At 47.0% G+C, this 25,099-nt stretch overlaps 1 protein-coding gene and 1 long non-coding RNA gene across 2 annotated transcripts; both read right to left on the bottom strand.

The window, feature by feature from the left end:
- Positions 1 to 20,284, bottom strand: LOC307205234 (uncharacterized protein; the record flags this gene model as incomplete). Its single annotated transcript, XM_079957430.1, has 4 exons — positions 1 to 59; positions 2,147 to 3,033; positions 19,606 to 19,718; positions 20,228 to 20,284. The coding sequence occupies 4 exons, from the start codon at positions 20,282 to 20,284 to the stop codon at positions 1 to 3; spliced, it is 1,116 nt and encodes a 371-aa protein (XP_079813556.1).
- LOC307205907 lies at positions 5,739 to 12,485 on the bottom strand. Its single transcript, XR_013834180.1, has 3 exons — positions 12,336 to 12,485; positions 8,063 to 8,290; positions 5,739 to 6,295 (listed from the first exon to the last, which is right to left on the bottom strand). It is a non-coding gene; the product is annotated as an uncharacterized lncRNA (long non-coding RNA).
- Positions 20,285 to 25,099: the final 4,815 nt, after the last annotated feature.

Genomic DNA, 25,099 nt, shown 5'->3' with positions numbered 1-25,099 from the left:
TCACACCAGTTGTTCTACGAAGATTACAGCTGTAATGACACGCACTATCATAATCGCACCTAATGAAGTAATAGCGCAGCAAGCATACAGAACACTTCTGCCGCTTGTAAGACTTCTGGTGATGAACTGGGAACAAGCATGACTCTCCCCGGCCCCAGGCCCTGCCCAGATAACTCAGGCTAGCATGCTTGCTCCTTCATCAGCAGTGCAGCTGCCTTCACTGATGCAACCAAATTCTTTTGCTTACAATCTCCCTTCTCGTCCAGTGAAAGTTCCTATACTGAGACGGAGATGAGCTTGTCTTTCTTTTGAATGGGATTGTGATCCCCCACAGGAACGGGGGGTGGGGAATGGTACCTGAAAGGCACACCATGGATCAACGTCTAATGGCCATTTGTCATGGATGCTGTAGTTGAGATTCCTGCCTTGCAGAGGTTTGGACTTGATGGCCCTTGTGGTCCCATCCAACTCTACAATTCTATGATTGTATGGTGTCAGGAATGCTGAGCCTTCACCATCCAGACAAACCAGAATGGATTGGATCAAAAGGTTGCTCAGCATCTCTGACACTCTCGCCTACACATCCCTGATCAATGCTTCTTGGAGTTTTCCTTCTGTCTCTCTTTAGCGCATCCTTTCTGTTTCCTTTCTATCACTCATTGATAGCACTCTGAATATCCTTAAGGCCTGCAAGAGTTCTGATGCTTCCACTTCCCTGAGAATCTCTTCCTTCCCCTGTGTACCTTTGCCTTGTGTCAATTATAAATTCACCTGTCACTTTGTCATTTAACTCTTTTGTGGCTGAAAGGATTGTTGACCTATTTGAAGCCGCTCACCTAAGAAATGCTTTCATGATCTCCTCTTTCCTCTACAATAAACACTATCTATCTGCATCATAATTATATTTTTGGTTCTGTTCATTTTTCATTTCTTTTACTCATTCCTAGGTTTCACTCCTAGGCATGGGGGGCATGTCTACCTTAGATACATTATTTCCAGTATGTCTACACTGAGTAGAACTTAGCTGGCTACAGCCCTACATCTAAAAAGAACAGCCTCCATATATATTATAAAAAAGGGTCCTCACATGTAATAATATAAATCAGAAATGTAGGGAACATAATGCCATAGTTAGTTAGTTATTTCAGCAGCAGCAAACACCACTGCAATAAGTATTAGGTAGTTATGATTTTATATATTTGGAGGTGAGGAGCATCTGGTTGCAACATCCATTGCCCCATTGATCACCAGGGTTGATTTGGCTGATCTGGCTAGCTAGGCAAGTGTCCCCTCCCTCCCTCAACGGTCCATGTGCACCCCCTTGTCAGTACGCCTTTGAGCCGATGCCAACGGCTGGGCTCAACAACTGGATCTGCCCCAACTGGGCTAGGTGACTGGAGTAAATCTGAACCGCTACTGGCTTGAATGACTGTTACAGCTCTCACTCAGCCATCTAATCTCTACATAGATAACACTCAGACTCCCCACAGAGTCAGGCAGGAGAGGAAGAAGCAAAGAGCAGTTTCCTCCCCCTCCTTTCTGAAAACATCATATCAGGAGATTCTCGCAATGGGAGGGGGTGTAAATATCCACACACAGCCTGAAGCTGCATGCTTGGTGAAAGAGGATGGCCATCCCAGATAGGAGTGCACCGTTCTTTGGTCAAGGGTATCAAGGGGAAAGAAGGGGTGCTCTCTCTGTTTGCCTGCACACGCGCTAAACCCTGTCTGTGGTGCCTACGCCTTTCCCCAAATGATAACACAGGAGATCAGAGTATGGGTTCAAATTGGCCACAACGTTATTGAACTTCAGAAGTGGGAAACTTGGCACAGGCCTTGGCAGCCCGCCTGGCTGAGGATATGCAGGCAGTTGAGGCCCAGTGAGAGGGGACTGCAAAGTGCCAACTTACACAGCATGCCCTTCCACCGACCTCGTCCTGGGAGTTTGACCTACATGCTGCCACTCTAGGGCCAGGGACTCCCGGTTGTGCCCTTTAACGGGCCCTGCAAGCGCCGCCGCATGGGGAGGGAGCATGAATGCATCCCCCCAACTTGATGTTAGACTAAAGGCTACTTGCCAAGGCCTAGAAAAGGGGGCTTAGCCTGAAAACACTTAGTCCATGAGTGAGGACCACCACAACACTCACAAGCATGGTCAAATCGGCTTCGGCCCCTGCTGCACAACCCATTATTAAACTCCCAACATGTTGATATAGCCACCCTTTGCACTTTGGAGGGGGTTTTAACTGGCTTCTCCCCAAAAGCCCTTTTTTGGAAGTTTGGGGCCACTACTTCAGACCAAAGATCATTGTCCTTGATGTCCCAACGGGCCGTGGGTTCTTCAGCAGCCCTCTCACAGAACTGCTCATCGTAAGCCAAAGCCGCTGAGTCCCCTGCCATTTTTTTTGCTTTTAAGATAATGCCCAGATAGTTAGCCAAGTGCCAAGCCCTATCGGGGTAAGCAGCGGCAACCAATCCCATGTAAGAGGTGAAAGCAGTTAGCCAATTGTCCAAAGTTCTATCAATATCCACTGGCTTGTCCTTCTTGCGACACGATTCAGGCTTAAACTTGGAACTACAAGAATAAGCCAGGGAGAGCAGGGCCAACAAGTCCACAAATTCCCCATTTAGAATGCGATTGCATATATTCTTTTTAAGCCGGATGCCAGGAGGCTGATCTGTGGTCTTGAAGTTTGACGCCTGCACCTTCCCTTTCTCATCAAGCCCATCCTCCCCACATGGCTCTTTGGCCCCAAAGGCACGGCGATGGTGCAGGGTGCAACGTTCCCAAATCCAACTAGGCAGGCCAGGGGCCTTGTGGGTAGTAACCCAGTACCCTTTGCACCGTTCTTCTGACTCGCCACCGGAGGAATCACACGTACCTGAAAGATCCGAAGAATCTGACGAGTTCCTCTTGCACTTATACCCATGCTTCCTCGATCTGCAAGACCTCTTCTTCCTGTGACGTGCTCTGCGCGAATCAGGGCTGGAGGAGCTGTCTGATGAACTTGAAACAGGTGAGCTATGCCTACGCCTACCCTCGCAAGAGCATCAACGAGGGAACTTAGACTTATCTAAGCGCTCCTTAGCCCTAGCCAGGCGACGCTGCAGGTTCTGATGCAGTAATTCCTGCACATCGTCCTCACGGACTGGGAAGAATCACTCTCAGCAGTGAGCTCCTCTGTGTATGCCCACAAAAGATAGAAACAGTTAGCACACATCCTGAATACCAACGTGGGGGAATGGGGGGGCTGACTTAGCTCCCCCCCAATAAGGAAAAACTGAAGTGGGTTGCCCTGCAGCCCGGCGGGGCACCCCCTCCCCAGTGTGATTCAGTTCTAAAAGGTCACCATGTGGCCCCCTGCGAATGGCAAAACAAGCGGGCCGGCCTAGAGGCCCAGCTGAGGCCCGCGTCACCCATTTGGGCCAGCAACACCAATGGTTGGTAGCAATCCCACGCCCGCAGCTGCAAAGGTAAGCAGGCAGTGCCTGTTGCCTAGATGGGGCCTGTGCATCCCGCTTGGGTCGGCAGCAGCAGCTTCAACAAACCTCAACAAGAAGCCTCAACAGGCAAGCAGACTGCGGCTGTGGGCTAGTCAGGCCCATGCCGCCCTCCCGAGTCATCAGACGCCTCCCGCGGGGGGAATTCCGCCCCCCCGCTGAAAAAAAGGGACTAGGCCTCGTTTTGCGGCCTAGTAGGTCTCGCACCGCCCTCCTGGGCCGGCAGGCAGCTGTTTGGGGGGGGGGGAATGCCACCCCCGACACTGAGAAAAGTGATTAGGCTCGGTGCCACCCCCCACATAAAAGCAAGCAGGTCGCGGCTGCGGCCTTGCTGGAGCCCCGCTCCACCCGCCTGGGTAGGGAGGGGCACCGGGCATGTGGCGGGGGGAAGCGATGCCCCCCCGCCGCCCAAATGCAAGCAGCCCATGGCTGTGGTGCAGCTGGTGTCCGCACCACCACTGGCCATCACAAAAGGCTGGTAGGCCGACCTAGCGGCCTACTCAGGGGCCGTGCTGCCCAGGAGGGCGGCGCGGGCCCTAGTAGGCCGCAAAACGCGGCCTAGTCCTTTTTTCAGTGGGGTGGGGTGGTGGAATTGCCCCCCACCGCTGCCTACCAGCCTCTAGGTGTACGGCCAAAGCCTCCCCTCAAAACAACCCCTTTAACAGGGAACCCTGGTATTGCCGCAGCAAAGAGATGGGGGGGGCGGGAGTCACCACTACACCCCCACTCCCATTTAGGGAAGATAGACTAAAGGATTCTGCCCAAGGCCTGATACCACCAAAGTTGTGAGGTTTTGCTACGGGAAAGGCAAACCTGCCAATGCAGGAGAATTCCTTTCAACAGTGACCTTGACATAGCAGTGCCTGCGTACCTGAGGAGAAAAGTTTAACCTGCAAAAGAAGAGGAAGCAAGAGAGAACACTGTACACAAAGAATCAAGAGAAGGACTGGATAAGGCTGCTATGAGATTGATGCCCATTTCCAGAAGGTTCCAAATGGAATTTAGTTTAAGAGGGGGCAGCTGAAAGGGGAAACCACAACAAACCATCTCCTCAAGTAACTCCCATCTGAGGTTTTCACTCATGGCAATGATGCAGATATTATTAGTGCTCTACTGGAAGTGGGTGATGAACTGATAGTTCTTTCTACTGGGCAGTTCAGTATATCAACCATCTTGAGTCATCCCTCCCTTCTTGGTCTTATGCAGGGGTCAGCAAACTTTTTCAGCATGGGGCCTGTCCACTATCCCTCAGACCTTGTGGGGGGCCGGACTCTATTTTGAAAAATAATAATGAACGAATTCCTATGCCCCACAAATAACCCAGAGATGCATTTTAAATAAAAGGACACATTCTACTCATGTAAAAACATGCTGATTCCCGGACCATCTGCAGGCCAGATTTAGAAGATGATTGGGCTGGATCCAGCCCCCGGGCCTTAGTTTTCCTACCCATGGCCTTATGGCTGCACATGAGAAAAAGAGAAAGAGACATTTGCTGATCAACAGCCTAGCCTGTTGGGCCTGGTTGCCTGCAGACAACTACAACCCATTGAGAGTTCGCCTTGGTTCAAATCACAGCCCGGACTCATATTCTGCATTTCAGCACCCCCCGCTGGGAACAGGACAGTTTGCAGTCTTAAAAGGTTAAAAAGGTAAAGGACTCCTGACAGTTAAGTCCAGTCCGGACGACTCTGGGTTTGCCGCATTCATCTCACTTTACTGGCCGAGGGAGCTGGCGTTTGTCCGCAGACCGTTTTTCTGGGTCATGAGGCCAGCATGACTAAGCCACTTCTGGCAAAATCAGAGCGGCGCACAAAAATGCCGTTTACCTTCCCGTTGGAGTGGTACCTATTTATCTACTTGCACTTTGACGTGCTTTCAAGCTGCTAGTTTGGTAGGAGCTGGGACCAAGCAATGGGAGCTCACCCCATCGCGGGGATTCGAACCGCCGACCTTCCAATTGGCAAGCCCTAGTCTCTGTGGTTTAGACCACAGAGCCACCCATGTCCCTTCTGCACCCTTAATTCCTCCTAAATAAATTTGGAGCATCTGTGGTACCACTTCTCTGCCTAACTTCATACTGTAAGGATACAACATAATATAAAATGAGGAGCGTTGTGTAACAGATGTGTGGAGCCTTTGGCCCTCTGGATAATGCAGAGCTGCAACTTCCATCATCCCCAGTCACAATGGCTGAATAGCTCAGTTGGTTAGAGAATGGTGCTGATAACAGAATGCTGAGCAACCACAGATCCAGTTGTCAGAGTTGTGGATTGAGGGGGCTCAGCACTGATGACACCCAGGCCTATGACATCAGCAGCAGCCATGATGGCGTATTAGGAGTTTCCAGGTACCATTTTCTTTTCCAAATTCTTCTGTTGTTGTGGAGATTGACTTTGATCTTAACAGGGAGAACCGCACACCTTGGCAATTCCACGGGGTTGGCACAGACCCAAACGGCCGTATGAGCTTCCGCCGGAGCCCCCACCGCAGGCGGTGTATCCCCCCACTCTAACTGGCTCGCAAGTGGCGGCAAGGATTGCTCCTGGGATTACCACACACATGGGAGGCGGCTGGATGTCTACTTCACATGGTGGTAACTGATTGAGGCAGCCAACATTGGCTCCAGATGTTATACCGAGGCTACTCGATGACACTCCGCCCCTGTAGGATGACAAGCCCTCACAAGGTGAACACAGTGAGCCCAAACCACCGACCGGGTAACTGACACAAGATGGGGCACAGGATGAGACGCAGCAGGGCTGGCAAGACATCTTGGAGTGATGGAGCTGGGTCTGAAATGACAAGTGACAGGCAAGAGTTAGTGGAAGAAATCAGCTGAGGAAGGGGATGCTGAAGGAGCACTTGTCCAACAATGGGGGACGTTGAAGCAGAGGGGAGAGGCCATGTTAAAAGGGAAATTACAGAGGCTAGTGCTTTGTGGAAGAGCTGGTACCTGCCTTTGTGGATGAGATGCCCTATATTAGGAGTGACCAACATGGTGTCCTCTAGATGTTGTTGGCATGCAACTCTCACCAGCCCCAGCTAATGTTGCCAAAGTCTCAGAATGATCTGAGTTGAAGTCCACGATGTTTAGTGGACACTGCATTTAGTGGACACTTCTCCTGACTCTCATTAGGTATCTCTTACAAAAGACACTTTACAAATGGCATAGAATGATGCAATATCTAAGTTATGTAGGGTGCAGGAAGGAAAAAAAGGTGACCACAGCAAATAATCAGATAATAAAGAGGGACAGGCCATAGCTCAGTGGTAGAGCATCTTCCTTGCACAAAGGTCACAAGTTCAATCCCTGGCATGTCCTGGTAGGGCTGGGAGAGTCTCCTGCCTGGAAACCTGGAGAGTTACTGTCCATCCCTATTTACAGTGCTGACCAAGATGGACCAAGAGCTGGTACCCATCTTTGTGGATGCGAGTCAACCATACCCTTTCCTCTTCCTGTTTTGGGGCAACTAGCCTGCAAACATGTGCAGACCATGCAGGTGTCCCTTTTTTCCAGAGACAGTCCCGGATGTACAGAAACCATCCTTGTTTCTGACGTCCCGCTTTTCCTTAGGATGTCCCTATTTTCATCAAGAAATGTTGGAGGCTATGGAGTTATATTAGCCCCCAAGACAAAGGCATCTGAAGGCATCCCTGTATGGGGACGTTTTCTTAAAATGTTTAATCTTTTATTATGCTTTTGTATATATTTGTATCCTTCTAGAGGGGCTGGGCAAACCCAGTCAGACAAGTAGGATTTAGATAGTAAAATTATTACTATTATGGTAATAGATTTCCCCAGTGCTCCCCCCCCCCCCGAGTATACTCAAGGGTACGTAGTACTGGCACCTCTCTCTCTCTCTCTCTCTCTCTCTCTCTCTCTCTCGTTAAAAATTGTGGCTCTTACTGTAACAACTTCATGGTGAGTACTGGCACCTATTTTTCCAGAAAGAAAGCACTGGATGTCCCTATTTTCATAGAAGAAATTTTGGAGGGTATGCAGAACCAGAACTACTCTCAGCGAGGGATGGAGAAATAAATGTGTTTCAGTTTGCAAATAAAGGCAATTTTACCTAATTTTTACATTCTGAAACAAAACACGGATGGACATAAAAGGGGCCTGCTAGGTCAGGCCAGTTGTATGAAACTGTGAGGAACTAAAGTTACTGGGAAGGTCAGGGAGAGAGAGAGAGACATACAGAGAGAGGAGAGAGAATCTGAGAGGAAACCAAAATGAACAGATTCCCCCACCCCTTACTAGGATGTGGCTCACACCACTCGACCCAAAATCTGATATTTAGGAACATAAGAAAAACCTGCTGGGTCAGCAAATGGCTGAACATCCTGTTCTCACAATTACCAACTAGCTAGATGCATCTTCAGGAAAACCCAAAAGCAGAACCAGAGCATGAGAGCAACTCTCCCCTCTTGAGGATTTCAGCGATTGGCATTCAGAAGCATTCAGCTTCCAACCACGGGGGCAGAGAATAGCCATCGTGGCTAGCGATTTCATTATTTCACCCACACATACAGAATTAGAATGAATGAAAAGTACTTACCAAGAGCAGTAGCAAAAGACAGAGAGAAGGTGCTTGAGTCTGATGAGTTTGGTGTCCTGTGCCATGTGCTTTTATACAGTTTCTTAGAAAAAGGAAGTCATGTCTGAATCACAGCTGAGTATCACCTTTGCTGCACATATCAAAGCTACATTGACCTGTGTTATTTTCTAAGGCTGCAAGCATATTATAGGGTCTCCTCATATTATTATAGGGTTACTATATTATCTCCTTCATGGATCACTGCCTCGCCGTGGCAACGGGGCTTGAAGAACTCAGAGAAGCTATGAACTATGCCGAGCATGGCACCCAAGATGAACAGGTCATAGTGGAGAGTTTTGACCAAACGTGATCCACTTGGAGGAGGAACTGGCAAGCCACTCCAGTATCCCTGCCAAGAAAACTCCATGCACAAAGACAGCAGGCATATAAAAGTTACGACGCTGGAAGATGATCCCCTCAGGTCGGAAGGCGTCCAACATGCTACTGGGGAAGAGTGAAGGACAAGTACAAGTAGATCCAGATCTGATGAAGTGGCTGGGCTAAAGCCAAAAGGACGTTCAGTTGCGGACATGCCTGGAAGCGAAAGGAAAGTCCAATGCTGTAAAGAAAAATATTGCATAGGAACCTGGAATGTAAGAACCATGATCCTGGGTAAGTTGGATGTGGTCAAAAATGAAATGGCAAGAATAAATATTGACATACTGGGCATCAGTGAACTAAAATGGATGAGAATGGGCAAATTCAGTTCGGATGACCATCATATCTACTACTGTGGGCAAGAAACCCACAATAGAAATGGAGTGGCCCTCATAGTCAACAAAAGAGTGGCGAAAGCAATACTGGGATGCAATCTCAAAAATGATAGAATGATCTCGATACGAATCCAAGGCAGACCTTTTAACATAACAGTAATCCAAGTCTATGCACCAACTACTGGTGCGGAAGAAACTGAAATTGACCAATTCTATGAAGACTTACAACACCTTATAGAAGTGACACCAAAGAAGGATGTTCTTCTCATTATATTTTTTAAAAAATAATATTTATTAAAATTTCCAATAAAAGCATACAAAAACAAAACAACTACAATAAAAAACAAACACAAACAAAAGACAACAAGTATAATTTTAAAACTTATTTTCTCAACCTAATTTCCCTGACTTCCTCATACCTCACCATTTTGTATTCTAGTTTCATTATCCCATCAGCAACTCCATTCCCTTATTTCCCCAATTTTTTTTACAAATTCCATTCCTTTTCTTACTCTAATGTCTCTGAAAACCACAATGTTTTTAAGTCCATGTCAATCTAACATTCTTTAATCTTGTAATGTTTGTTAAGATAGTCCTTAAATTTCTTCCAATCTTCTTCCACTGTCTCTTTCTCCTGGTCTCGGATTCTGCCCGTCATCTCTGCGAGTCCCATGTAGTCTGCCATCTTCATCTGCCATTCTTCCAGAGATGGTAGGTCTGATGTCTTCCAATACTTTGCAATAAGGATCCTTGCTGCTGTTGTTGCATATAAAAACAAAGTTCTGTCCTTCTTTAACACCACATGGCTGACCATTATAGGGGATTGGAATGCTAAAGTAGGGAATCAAGAGATAAAAGGAACAACTGGCAAGTTTGGCCTTGGAGAGCAAAATGAAGCAGGGCAAAGGCTAATAGAGTTCTGTCCAGAGAACAAGCTGGTCATCACAAACACGCTTTTCCAACAACACAAGAGACGACTCTACACGTGGACATCACCAGATGGGCAGCATCGAAATCAGATTGATTATATTCTCTGCAGCCAAAGATGGAGAAACTCAATACAGTCAGCAAAAACAAGACCTGGAGCTGACTGTGGCTCAGATCATCAGCTTCTTATAGCAAAATTCAAGCTTAAACTGAAGAAAGTAGGGGAAAACCACTGGGCCAGTAAGATACAATCTAAATCAAATCCCTTATAAATACACAGTGGAAGTGAGGAACAGGTTTAAGGATTTAGATTTGTTGGACAGAGTGCCTGAAGAACTATGGATGGAGGCTCGCAACATTATACAGGAGGCAGCAACAAAAACCATCCCAATGAAAAGGAAATGCAAAAAAGCAAAGTGGCTGTCCAATGAGGCCTTACAAATAGCGGGGGAGAGAAGGCAAGCAAAATGTGAGGGAGAAAGAGAAGGATACAGGAAATTGAATGCAGATTTCAAAAAAAAAAAAAAAAAAAAGCAACGAGAGATAAGAAGGCCTTCTTAAACGAGCAATGCAAATAAATAGAGGAAAACAACAGAATGGGAAGAACCAGAGATCTGTTCAAGAAAATTGGAGATATGAAAGGAACATTTCGTTCAAAGATTACCATAATAAAGGACAAAAGTGGTAAGGACCTAACAGAAGCAGAAGACATCAAGAAGAGGTGGCAAGAATACACAGAGGAATTATACCAGAAAGATATGGATGTCTCGCACACCCCAGGTAGTGGGGTTGCTGACCTTGAGCCAGACATCCTGGAGAGTGAAGTCAAATGGGCCTTAGAAAGCACTGCAAATAACAAGGCCAATGGAAGTGATGGTATTCCAGCTGAATTATTTAAAATTTTAAAAGATGATGCTGTTAAGGTGCTACACTCAATATGCCAGCAAGTTTGGAAAATTCAGCAGTGGCCAGAGGATTGGAGAAGATCAGTCTACATCCCAATCCCAAAGAAGGGCAGTGCTAAAGAATGCTCCAACTACCGCACAATTGCACTCATTTCACACGCTAGCAAGGTTATGCTTAAAATTCTACAAGGAAGGTTCGAGCAGTATGTGGACCGAGAACTCCCAAAAGTGCAAGCTGGATTTAGAAGAGGCAGAGGAACCAGAGACCAAATTGCAAACATGCGCTGGATTATGGAGAAAGCTAGAGAGTTCCAGAAAGACATCTACTTCTGCTTCATTGACTATGCAAAAGCCTTTGACTGTGTCGACCACAGCAAACTATGGCAAGTTCTTAAAGAAATGGGAGTGCCTGATCACCTCATCTGTCTCCTGAGAAATCTCTATGTGGGACAAGAAGCTACAGTTAGAACTGGATATGGAACAACTGATTGGTTCAAAATTGGGAAAGGAGTACGACAAGGCTGTATTTTGTCTCCCTGCTTATTTAACTTATATACAGAATTCATCATGCGAAAGGCTGGGCTGGATGAATCCCTAGCCGGAATTAAGATTGCCGGAAGAAATATCAACAACCTCAGATATGCAGATGACACAACCTTGATGGCAGAAAGTGAGGAGGAATTAAAGAACCTTTTATTGAGGGTGAAAGAGGAGAGCGCAAAATATGGTCTGAAGCTCAACATCAAAAAAACGAAGATCATGGCCACTGGTCCCATCACCTCCTGGCAAACAGAGGGAGAAGAAATGGAGGCAGTGAGAGATTTTACTTTCTTGGCCTCCATGATCACTGCAGATGGTATAAGCAGCCATGAAATTAAGAGACGCCTGCTTCTTGGGAGGAAAGCAATGACAAACCTAGACAGCATCTTAAAAAGTAGAGACATCACCTTGCCAACAAAGGTCCGTATAGTAAAAGCTATGGTTTTCCCAGTAGTGATGTATGGAAGTGAGAGCTGGACCATAAAGAAGGCTGATCGCTGAAGAATTGATGCTTTTGAATTATGGTGCTGGAGGAGACTCTTGAGAGTCCCATGGACTGCAAGAAGAACAAATCGATCCATTCTTAAGGAAATCAGCCCTGAGTGCTCACTGGAAGGACAGATCGTGAAGCTGAGGCTCCAATACTTTGGCCACCTCATGAGAAGAGAAGACTCCCTGGAAAAGAACCTGATGTTGGGAAAGATGGAGGGCAGAAGGAGAAGGGGACAGCAGAGGCTGAGATGGTTGGATAGTGTCTTCGAAGCTACAAACATGAGTCTGCCCAAACTGCGGGAGGCAGGGAAAGACAGGAGTGCCTGGCGTACTCTGGTCCATGGGGTTACGAAGAGTCGGACACGACTAAACGACTAAACAACAACAAAGTTTTCAAAACACAATCCCTAGCGAATCTACTCCGGAGTCACAGAATGCCTCTGCGCCCTTTTCGTATGAAAGCTTTCATTTAAAGGAATGGCTTCAGAAGGGGACTTTACTTCAGTGTTAAATAAAATTTATGAAAGATTGGAAGGTATAAGTAAACAAGTTGCTGAACAATCAACTAAGGTAGACCAAAATACTGCCAGTATTAACAACTTGGGGCAGAAGGTGGACACAAATAAACGACTAAACAACAACAAACTATATTATCACCTTTTGCACCCTCTCATTTCAGATATTATAGTCCTTGGCAGTAGCTAATTCTACTCCAGTCAGATCAACACTGATGTGTCTTTCATTAATTTGTTGTTGTTGTTTAAGGTGGTGGTTTGTGTTCATTGTCTATGTTTCCGGAACCCACAACACACCGGAAGCCCCTTAGCTTCCATTCTCCTTAATGAGGACAATGGGAACTAAATTTGCACCCATTAAAAAAATATGCATCTAGTGAGTTATATCTAACTCATAAACCGCTGACCTGCCTATGTCTGCTTGATTCAGTGTGTACTTGGAGGAGGAATGACCAGCTGGAGAAGCGCAGAAAGAAAAAAACACCATGGTACACAAGCATCAGCACAACCAGACGCCTTCATCTGCCCCAGCTGCCACAAAACATGTATCTCCCATATTGGTTTCTACGGTCACAGAAGGCACTGTAACTCTACAATGGTTTGACTTCACCCCCAAAGACGCACTCTTCCATTATCTCCTGAGACAGACTGAGAACAAGAAGTAGACTCAGAATCAGAGGAGACCTATTGAAATCAATGATCATGGATAACTCCAAACTGCGTGAATGGTCTGCAAATAGAAAATGCTAGTCAAGGCAAACAAGTGTAAAGGAAAGTTTTCTTAGACTCCTGGACCAAACTCAGCAGAGTATAAAAAAGATGGAAGAAAGCTGTGAAGCATAACTTCTTTCATTTCTAATAGATACTGCAAGCTAAAACTGAAGTGCTACTGGCTTGAATGAGTGTTACAGCTCTCACTCAGCCATCTAATCTCTACATAGATAACAATCATAGATTGTTACATAGATTGTTACATACATAACACAGAGTGAGGCAGGAGAGGAAGAAGCGAAGAGCAGTTTCCTCCCCCTCCTTTCTGAAAACATCATATCAGGAGATTATCGCAATGGGAGGGGGTGAAAATATCCACACACACACACAAACACACACACCCGCAGCTGCATGCTTGGTGAAAGAGGATGGCCATCCCAGATAGGAGTGCACTGTTCTTTGGTCCATTGCATACAATATTTGAATAGAAATAAAGTGAAAAGAAGGCGTGCTCTTTCCACCTCTCTACCTCTCCTGCAGACCTAGAACATTGCTAGGGAAATATCCAATTTCCCTAGGGAGAGAGGCAGCTCATCGGCTGGGGAAGGAAATCAGTGTAACACCAGGGATAAAGGGGGGCAGATGGGGGAATCGGCGAGGGGGCTCCAGGACTCTTCGCTGGAGACCAGCGGGGAGAGCACGGGTCCTCTGCTGCCCACACCCACCCTGCGCAGGGAGAGTAGGCGGAGACTTGGCGTCAAACAACTTCTTTGCTGGAAGAGGTTCAAGAAATGCCCACTGACGGATTCTGCTAGCGACTGAAACAGCCACGAAGTGAAGGGCTGTCCAGACAGAAAGGGTTTAACCAGGCTACCTAGCCAGGAGTGGCGGCAACTTACGCACGAGCAACCCCTATAACCACTACAACAATGATGCAGGGATATATCTGAAGCACAGAAATTTCAGATGAAAAATTTAATATAAGAATTAGGAGAAGGCATGCTCGTGACAGGAGCAGAAAGGGGGATAGAGGAATTATCTGAGGATAGCACTGATAAACAGGAAGAAGAGGAAGACTAACAAAGACATAATTAAAGCAGGAATAAAAATAATAATTATTTTCCTTAAATTAAACCAGAATTTCAGATTAAAAATACTAACTTGGAATGAAAATGGCTTAAATAGAAAAAATACAAGGAACATTGCAGATGAGAATACTTATTGTTTTTGAAACTAAAACCCCAGAAACCTTGACATTTTGTTTTTAAATATTAGGCATTTTGAAATCTGAAAACAATGGATGTGACCCATATTTGCATTCATTTGTATAATCAGATAATGTAAGGGTTGAGACAAGGTGGCATTAGCAATTAAGGATATGTGCTTGCAACAAAGGCATCCATCCAGGGACTATAATAATCTATAATGAAATACAAACTCTTGAATGTGGTCACACTCTTCCCCCATGGGGTTAATCATTGAAAGAAAAATGTTTGTGAGATTTCTAGGCATTTGTGCCAAGTGCCCATTAGGAAAGAGCAATGCTGACTCAAGGCGTAGAAGCCAAAAGCAAACGGTATAAATGCTCCAGACATTTCTGTCTTCCTCACCAGAGTCTTCCAGCTTCCCTTGATTTCGGTTGCTCCGCCATTCCTTCTGTGGGTAAGTTGTCTTTAAATGAAAGCTTTCATACGAAAAGGGCACAGAGGCATTCTGTGACTCCGGAGTAGATTTGCTAGGGATTGTGTTTTGAAAACTTTGTTGTTGTTTAATCGTTTAGTCGTGTCCGACTCTTCGTGACCCCCTGGACCAGAGCGCGCCAGGCACTTCTGTCTTCCACTGCCTCCCGCAGTTTGGTCAGACTCATGTTTGTAGCTTCTAGAACACTGTCCAACCATCTCTTCCTCTGTCGCTCCCTTCTCCTTGTGCCCTCCATCTTTCCCAGCATCAGGGTCTTTTCCAGGGAGTCTTCTCTTCTCATGAGGTGGCCAAAGTATTGGAGCCTCAGCTTCACGATCTGTCCTTCCAGTGAGCACTCAGGGCTGATTTCCTTAAGAATGGATAGGTTTGATCTTCTTGCAGTCCATGGGATCTTTTGTCATCTGCATACTATCCCTTGTTTTTTCCTGTAGGACTAATTGCCATCATTAACAGTCGTCAATAGGTTTACCATACCCATTGAGTCAATCACCCATCTCCTACTACCTTCCTGAGAAATGTCCACCCTATATATCTTCATTCTTCTTTTTTAATAACTCATAACCGAGTAAGATTACCTTCCATAAACATGGTTTTAACAATGAGTCCCTAAGTGACTGTGGAGGCCAATTCTGGATCCACACATCATTACACAGTGGGGACATTGGTTTCTGGGCAGGATTTGATCACGGTGTGGATTTGCCAAGGGTACCTTCCTCTTAACACTTTTCTCCCTTGCGTCCTGAGTTCGAGTGTCTTCAGAGCCCATGACACCTTTGGTAAAGGCTGTTCTCCAACTGGAGCGCTCGCAGGCCAGTTGTCAGTGTTTATACTACATTTTTTTAAAAAATTTGCCTTGAGACAGTCTATAAACTTCTTTTGTTGACCACCAGCATTACACTTTCCACTTCCCTTTTTAAGTTCAGAATACAGTAGTTGCTTTGGAAGACGATCATCAGGCATCCACATAACATGACCAGTCCAATGAAGTTGAAGAATCATTGCTTCAACACTGGTGATCTTTGCTTCTTCCAGTACTCTGATATTAGTTCGCCTGTCTTCCCAAGTGATGTGTAAAATTTTTCGAAGACACTGTTAAGGTCTGGTGACTTCTGTTTCAGAGTATCCGAAGAGGTGTCCATGCACACAAAAGCTTATACCCAGAACAAACGTAGTTGGTCTCTAAGCTGCTACTAGACATTTTTTTTTTTTTTTTGAGGAACAGGGTAATTAGAAAGTTGCAAACTTTCACATTTGCCTCATAGATTTGGTGTGAATCGCAGTGGAAACATGAAAATACTTACATAGCTGGAATAGTGTAATGGATTTGTTTTAGCCTGAGTGGATTGTCTAATCCAGGGACACAAAGTGCATTATGGGGAATGAGGATTCACTCTATTCACATACTAAGGGTAATACAGTCGTACCTTGGTTTTCAAACAGCATAGTTCTCAAACATTTTGGTTCCCGAACGGCAGAAACCCGGAAGTGACTGTTTGCGAACAATTTTTGGAAGCCGAACATCCAATGTGGCTTCTGTGGCTTCCAATTGGCTGCAGGAGCTTCCTGCATCCCATCAGAAGCCACACTTTGGTTTCTAAATGTTTCTGAAGTCAAACGGACTTTCGACTTCCAAGGTACGACTGTACAGGAGAGTTTTTTTTATCTGACTAAGCCTTTAACAAAGTAACCAAAGATCACCTAAGGTCACTAGTCACTCTTTGAACTTCTCCCCTCCTCAAATTTGTAGTTTTGTAGTTTCTCCCCTCCTCAAATTTGTGGTTTTGACTCGCCTCATGCTGTTGCTATACAGAAGTGTGAGGAATGAAGACCTCATTCTCCCCACAAAAAGGGAGGAAAAGTTGGGAGGATGAGGTTTTTTTGGTTTTTTGCCTATATATCTCCTTGTTAAAAATCTATCTGCTTGCTGAATTTTACTATTTACTGTGATGTAACTGGGCACCACTTTCAGAAAAGATTGCTCATAGTATTTATTGATGCAAAATTTGTAATTAAAACAGAATCGGAGTAGACATTAGTGTACACCATCTTAAACACTTTCATGTTATTTTGTTCCAGATTCACACCAGTTGTTCTACGAAGATTACAGCTGTAATGACACGCACTATCATGATCACACCTTATGAAGTACTAGTGCAGCAAATATACAGAACACTTCTGCCGGTTGTAAGAATGCTGGTGATGGACTGGGAACAAGCATGACTCTCCCCGGCCCCACCCCTGCCCAGATAACTCAGGCTAGCATGCTTGCTCCTTCATCAGCAGTGCAGCTGCCTTCACTGATGCAACCAAATTCTTTTGCTTACAATCTCCTTTCTCGTCCAGTGACAGTTCCTATACTGAGACGGAGATGAGCTTGTCTTTCTTTTGAATGGGATTGTGATCCCCCACAGGAACGGGGGGTGGGGAATGGTACCTGAAAGGCACACCATGGATCAACGTCTAATGGCCATTTGTCATGGATGCTGTAGTTGAGATTCCTGCCTTGCAGAGGTTTGGACTTGATGGCCCTTGTGGTCCCATCCAACTCTACAATTCTATGATTGTATGGTGTCAGGAATGCTGAGCCTTCACCATCCAGACAAACCAGAATGGATTGGATCAAAATGTTGCTCAGCATCTCTGACACTCTCGCCTACACATCCCTGATCAATGCTTCTTGGAGTTTTCCTTCTGTCTCTCTTTAGCACATCCTTTCTGTTTCCTTTCTATCACTCATTGATAGCACTCTGAATATCCTTAAGGCCTGCAAGAGTTCTGATGCTTCCACTTCCCTGAGAATCTCTTCCTTCCCCTGTGTACCTTTGCCTTGTGTCAATCATAAATTCACCTGTCACTTTGTCATTTAACTCTTTTGTGGCTGAAAGGATTGTTGACCTATTTGAAGCCGCTCACCTAAGAAATGCTTTCATGATCTCCTCTTTCCTCTACAATAAACACTATCTATCTGCATCATAATTATATTTTTGGTTCTGTTCATTTTTCATTTCTTTTACTCATTCCTAGGTTTCACTCCTAGGCATGGGGGGCATGTCTACCTTAGATACATTATTTCCAGTATGTCTACACTGAGTAGAACTTAGCTGGCTACAGCCCTACATCTAAAAAGAACAGCCTCCATATATATTATAAAAAAGGGTCCTCACATGTAATAATATAAATCAGAAATGTAGGGAACATAATGCCATAGTTAGTTAGTTATTTCAGCAGCAGCAAACACCACTGCAATAAGTATTAGGTAGTTATGATTTTATATCTTTGGAGGTGAGGAGCATCTGGCTGCAACATCCATTGCCCCATTGATCACCAGGGTTGATTTGGCTGATCTGGCTAGCTAGGCAAGTGTCCCCTCCCTCCCTCAACGGTCCATGTGCACCCCCCTGTCAGTACGCCTTTGAGCCGATGCCAACGACTGGGCTCAACAACTGGATCTGCCCCAACTGGGCTAGGTGACTGGAGTAAATCTGAACCGCTACTGGCTTGAATGACTGTTACAGCTCTCACTCAGCCATCTAATCTCTACATAGATAACACTCAGACTCCCCACAGAGTCAGGCAGGAGAGGAAGAAGCAAAGAGCAGTTTCCTCCCCCTCCTTTCTGAAAACATCATATCAGGAGATTCTTGCAATGGGAGGGGGTGAAAATATCCACACACACCCTGAAGCTGCATGCTTGGTGAAAGAGGATGGCCATCCCAGATAGGAGTGCACCGTTCTTTGGTCAAGGGTATCAAGGGGAAAGAAGGGGTGCTCTCTCTGTTTGCCTGCACACGCGCTAAACCCTGTCTGTGGTGCCTACCCCTTTCCCCAAATGATAACACAGGAGATCAGAGTATGGGTTCAAATTGGCCACAACGTTATTGAACTTCAGAAGTGGGAAACTTGGCACAGGCCTTCCTTGGCAGGTAACCCTCTCAGCCCGCCTGGCTGAGGATATGCAGGCAGTTGAGGCCCAGTGCCAACTTACACAGCATGCCCTTCCACCGACCTCGTCCTGGGAGTTTGACCTACATGCTGCCACTCTAGGGCCAGGGACTCCCGGTTGTGCCCTTTAACGGGCCCTGCAAGCGCCGCCGCATGGGGAGGGAGCATGAATGCATCCCCCCAACTTGATGTTAGACTAAAGGCTACTTGCCAAGGCCTAGAAAAGGGGGCTTAGCCTGAAAACACTTAGTCCATGAGTGAGGACCACCACAACGCTCACAAGCATGGTCAAATCGGCTTCGGCCCCTGCTGCACAACCCATTATTAAACTCCCAACATGTTGATATAGCCACCCTTTGCACTTTGGAGGGGGTTTTAACTGGCTTCTCCCCAAAAGCCCTTTTTTGGAAGTTTGGGGCCACTACTTCAGACCAAAGATCATTGTCCTTGATGTCCCAACGGGCCGTGGGTTCTTCAGCAGCCCTCTCACAGAACTGCTCATCGTAAGCCAAAGCCGCTGAGTCCCCTGCCATTTTTTTGCTTTTAAGATAATGCCCAGATAGTTAGCCAAGTGCCAAGCCCTATCGGGGTAAGCAGCGGCAACCAATCCCATGTAAGAGGTGAAAGCAGTTAGCCAATTGTCCAAAGTTCTATCAAAATCCACTGGCTTGTCCTTCTTGCGACGCGATTCAGGCTTAAACTTGGAACTACAAGAATAAGCCAGGGAGAGCAGGGCCAACAAGTCCACAAATTCCCCATTTAGAATGCGATTGCATATATTCTTTTGAAGCCGGATGCCAGGAGGCTGATCTGTGGTCTTGAAGTTTGACGCCTGCACCTTCCCTTTCTCATCAAGCCCATCCTCCCCACATGGCTCTTTGGCCCCAAAGGCATGGCGATGGTGCAGGGTACAACGTTCCCAAATCCAACTAGGCAGGCCAGGGGCCTTGTGGGTAGTAACCCAGTACCCTTTGCACCGTTCTTCTGACTCGCCACCGGAGGAATCACAAGTACCTGAAAGATCCGAAGAATCTGACGAGTTCCTCTTGCACTTATACCCATGCTTCCTCGATCTGCAAGACCTCTTCTTCCTGTGACGTGCTCTGCGCGAATCAGGGCTGGAGGAGCTGTCTAATGAACTTGAAACAGGTAAGCTATGCCTACACCTACCCTCGCAAGAGCATCAACGAGGGAACTTAGACTTATCTAAGCGCTCCTTAGCCCTAGCCAGGCGACGCTGCAGATTCTGATGCAGTAATTCCTGCACATCGTCCTCACGGACTGGGAAGAATCACTCTCAGCAGTGAGCTCCTCTGTGTATGCCCACAAAAGATAGAAACAGTTAGCACACATCCTGAATACCAACTTGGGGGAATGGGGGGCTGACTTAGCTCCCCCCCAATAAGGAAAAACTGAAGTGGGTTGCCCTGCAGCCCGGCGGGGCACCCCCTCCCCAGTGTGATTCAGTTCTAAAAGGTCACCATGTGGCCCCCTGCGAATGGCAAAACAAGCGGGCCGGCCTAGAGGCCCAGCTGAGGCCCGCGTCACCCATTTGGGCCAGCAACACCAATGGTTGGTAGCAATCCCACGCCCCCAGCTGCAAAGGTAAGCAGGCAGTGCCTGTTGCCTAGATGGGGCCTGTGCATCCCGCTTGGGTCGGCAGCAGCAGCTTCAACAAACCTCAACAAGAAGCCTCAACAGGCAAGCAGACTGCGGCTGTGGGCTAGTCAGGCCCATGCCGCCCTCCCGAGTTGTCAGACGCCTCCCGCGGGGGGAATTCCGCCCCTCCGCTGAAAAAAAGGGACTAGGCCTCGTTTTGCGGCCTAGTAGGGCTCGCACCGCCCTCCTGGGCCGGCAGGCAGCTGTGTGGGGGGGGAATGCCACCCCCGACACTGAGAAAAGTGATTAGGCTCGGTGCCACCCCCCACGTAAAAGCAAGCAGGTCGCCTGGGTAGGAAGGGGCACCGGGCATGTGGCGGGGGGAAGCGATGCCCCCCGCCGCCCAAATGCAAGCAGCCCATGGCTGTGGTGCAGCTGGGGTCCGCACCACCACTGGCCATCACAAAAGGCTGGTAGGCCGACCTAGCGGCCTACTCAGGGGCCGTGCTGCCCAGGAGGGCGGCGCGGGCCCTAGTAGGCCGCAAAACGCGGCCTAGTCCTTTTTTCAGTGGCGGGGGGTGGTGGAATTGCCCCCCGCCGCTGCCTACCAGCCTCTAGGTGTACGGCCAAAGCCTCCCCTCAAAACAACCCCTTTAACAGGGAACCCTGGTATTGCCGCAGCAAAGAGATGGGGGGGGGCGGGAGTCACCACTACACCCCCACCCCCATTTAGGGAAGATAGACTAAAGGATTCTGCCCAAGGCCTGATACCACCAAAGTTGTGAGGTTTTGCTACGGGAAAGGCAAACCTGCCAATGCAGGAGAATTCCTTTCAACAGGGACCTTGACATAGCAGTGCCTGCGTACCTGAGGAGAAAAGTTTAACCTGCAAAAGAAGAGGAAGCAAGAGAGAACACTGTACACAAAGAATCAAGAGAAGGACTGGATAAGGCTGCTATGAGATTGATGCCCATTTCCAGAAGGTTCCAAATGGAATTTAGTTTAAGAGGGGGCAGCTGAAAGGGGAAACCACAACAAACCATCTTCTCAAATAACTCCCATCTGAGGTTTTCACTCATGGCAATGATGCAGATATTATTAGTGCTCTACTGGAAGTGGGTGATGAACTGATAGTTCTTTCTACTGGGCAGTTCAGTATATCAACCATCTTGAGTCATCCCTCCCTTCTTGGTCTTATGCAGGGGTCAGCAAACTTTTTCAGCATGGGGCCTGTCCACTATCCCTCAGACCTTGTGGGGGGCCGGACTCTATTTTGAAAAATAATAATGAACGAATTCCTATGCCCCACAAATAACCCAGAGATGCATTTTAAATAAAAGGACACATTCTACTCATGTAAAAACACGCTGATTCCCGGACCATCTGCAGGCCAGATTTAGAAGATGATTGGGCTGGATCCAGCCCCCGGGCCTTAGTTTGCCTACCCATGGTCTTATGGCTGCACATGAGAAAAAGAGAAAGAGACATTTGCTGATCAACAGCCTAGCCTGTTGGGCCTGGTTGCCTGCAGACAACTACAACCCATTGAGAGTTCGCCTTGGTTCAAATCACAGCCCGGACTCATGTTCTGCATTTCAGCACCCCCCGCTGGGAACAGGACAGTTTGCAGTCTTAAAAGGTTAAAAAGGTAAAGGACTCCTGACAGTTAAGTCCAGTCCGGACGACTCTGGGTTTGCCGCATTCATCTCACTTTACTGGCCGAGGGAGCTGGCGTTTGTCCGCAGACCGTTTTTCTGGGTCATGAGGCCAGCATGACTAAGCCACTTCTGGCAAAATCAGAGCGGCGCACAAAAATGCCGTTTACCTTCCCGTTGGAGCGGTACCTATTTATCTACTTGCACTTTGACGTGCTTTCAAGCTGCTAGGTTGGTAGGAGCTGGGACCAAGCAATGGGAGCTCACCCCATCGCGGGGATTCGAACCGCCGACCTTCCAATTGGCAAGCCCTAGTCTCTGTGGTTTAGACCACAGAGCCACCCATGTCCCTTCTGCACCCTTAATTCCTCCTAAATAAATTTGGAGCATCTGTGGTACCACTTCTCTGCCTAACTTCATACTGTAAGGATACAACATAATATAAAATGAGGAGCGTTGTGTAACAGATGTGTGGAGCCTTTGGCCCTCTGGATAATGCAGAGCTGCAACTTCCATCATCCCCAGTCACAATGGCTGAATAGCTCAGTTGGTTAGAGAATGGTGCTGATAACAGAATGCTGAGCAACCACAGATCCAGTTGTCAGAGTTGTGGATTGAGGGGGCTCAGCACTGATGACACCCAGGCCTATGACATCAGCAGCAGCCATGATGGCGTATTAGGAGTTTCCAGGTAACATTTTCTTTTCAAATTCTTCTGTTGTTGTGGAGATTGACTTTGATCTTAACAGGGAGAACCGCACACCTTGGCAATTCCACGGGGTTGGCACAGACCCAAACGGCCGTATGAGCTTCCGCCGGAGCCCCCACCGCAGGCGGTGTATCCCCCCACTCTAACTGGCTCGCAAGTGGCGGCAATGATTGCTCCTGGGATTACCACACACATGGGAGGCGGCTGGATGTCTACTTCACATGGTGGTAACTGATTGAGGCAGCCAACATTGGCTCCAGATGTTATACCGAGGCTACTCGATGACACTCCGCCCCTGTAGGATGACAAGCCCTCACAAGGTGAACACAGTGAGCCCAGACCACCGACCGGGTAGCTGACACAAGATGGGGCACAGGATGAGACGCAGCAGGGCTGGCAAGACATCTTGGAGTGATGGAGCTGGGTCTGAAATGACAAGTGACAGGCAAGAGTTAGTGGAAGAAATCAGCTGAGGAAGGGGATGCTGAAGGAGCACTTGTCCAACAATGGGGGACGTTGAAGCAGAGGGGAGAGGCCATGTTAAAAGGGAAATTACAGAGGCTAGTGCTTTGTGGAAGAGCTGGCACCTGCCTTTGTGGATGAGATGCCCTATATTAGGAGTGACCAACATGGTGTCCTCTAGATGTTGTTGGCATGCAACTCTCACCAGCCCCAGCTAATGTTGCCAAAGTCTCAGAATGATCTGAGTTGAAGTCCACGATGTTTAGTGGACACTGTATTTAGTGGACACTTCTCCTGACTCTCATTAGGTATCTCTTACAAAAGACACTTTACAAATGGCATAGAATGATGCAATATCTAAGTTATGTAGGGTGCAGGAAGGAAAAAAAGGTGACCACAGCAAATAATCAGATAATAAAGAGGGACAGGCCATAGCTCAGTGGTAGAGCATCTTCCTTGCACAAAGGTCACAAGTTCAATCCCTGGCATGTCCTGGTAGGGCTGGGAGAGTCTCCTGCCTGAAAACCTGGAGAGTTACTGTCCATCCCTATTTACAGTGCTGACCAAGATGGACCAAGAGCTGGTACCCATCTTTGTGGATGCGAGTCAACCATACCCTTTCCTCTTCCTGTTTTGGGGCAACTAGCCTGAAAACATGTGCAGACCATGCAGGTGTCCCTTTTTTCCAGAGACAGTCCCGGATGTACAGAAACCATCCTTGTTTCTGACGTCCCGCTTTTCCTTAGGATGTCCCTATTTTCATCAAGAAATGTTGGAGGCTATGGAGTTATATTAGCCCCCAAGAAAAAGGCATCTGAAGGCATCCCTGTATGGGGACGTTTTCTTAAAATGTTTAATGTTTTATTATGCTTTTGTATAAAAACCCCTTCATGGATCACTGCCTTGCCGTGGCGAAGGGGCTTGAAGAACTCAGAGAAGCTATGAACTATGCCGAGCAGGGCACCCAAGATGATCAGGTCATAGTGGAGAGTTTTGACCAAACGTGATCCACCTGGACGAGGAACCGGCAAGCCACTCCAGTATAACTGCCAAGAAAACTCCATGGACAAAGACAACAGGCATATAAAAGTTATGACGCTGGAAGATGAGCCCCTCAGGTCGGAAGGCGTCCAACATGCTACTGGGGAAGAGCGGAGGGCAAGTACAAGTAGATCCAGAGCTGATGAAGCGGCTGGGCCAAAGCCGAAAGGACGCTCAGTTGCGGATATTCCTGGAAGCGAAAGGAAAGTCCAATGCTGTAAAGAAAAATATTGCATAGGAACCTGGAATGTAAGAACCACGAACATGGGTAAGTTGGAGGTGGTCAAAAATGAGATGGCAAGAATAAATATTGACATCCTGGGCATCAGTGAAATAAAATGGACGGGAATGGGTGAATTCAGTTCGGATGACCATCATATCTACTACTGTGGGCAAGAAACCCGTAAAAGAAATGGAGTGGCCCTCATAGTCAACAAAAGAGTGGCAAAAGCTGTACTGGGATGCAATCTCAAAAATGATAGAATGATCTCGATACGAATCCAAGGCAGACCTTTTAACATCACAGTAATCCAAGTTTATGCACCAACTACTGGTGCTGAAGAAACTGAAATTGACCAATTCTATGAAGACTTACAACACCTTATAGAAGTGACACCAAAGAAGGATGTTCTTCTCATTATAGGGGATTGGAATGCTAAAGTAGGGAGTCAAGAGATAAAAGGAACAACTGGCAAGTTTGGCCTTGGAGATCAAAATGAAGCAGGGCATGTTGGACGCCTTCCGACCTGAGGGGATCATCTTCCAGCGTCATAACTTTTATATGCCTGCTGTCTTTGTCCATGGAGTTTTCTTGGCAGGGATACTGGAGTGGCTTGCCAGTTCCTCCTCCAAATGGATCACGTTTGGTCAAAACTCTCCACTATGACCTGTTCATCTTGGGTGCCATGCTCGGCATAGTTCATAGCTTCTCTGAGTTCTTCAAGCCTCTTTGCCACGGCGAGGCAGTGATCCATGAAGGAGATAATATAGTAACCCTATAATAATATGAGGAGACCCTATAATATGCTTGCAGCCTTAGAAAATAACACAGGTCAATGTAGCTTTGATATGTGCAGCAAAGGTGAT

Source organism: Podarcis cretensis (genome assembly GCF_951804945.1).
Source record: "Podarcis cretensis genome assembly, chromosome: 16".
NCBI classification, from domain to species: domain Eukaryota; kingdom Metazoa; phylum Chordata; class Lepidosauria; order Squamata; family Lacertidae; genus Podarcis; species Podarcis cretensis.
The sequence above is the reverse complement of the archived record's forward strand: the minus strand, read 5'-3'. Positions and strand labels throughout refer to the sequence as shown.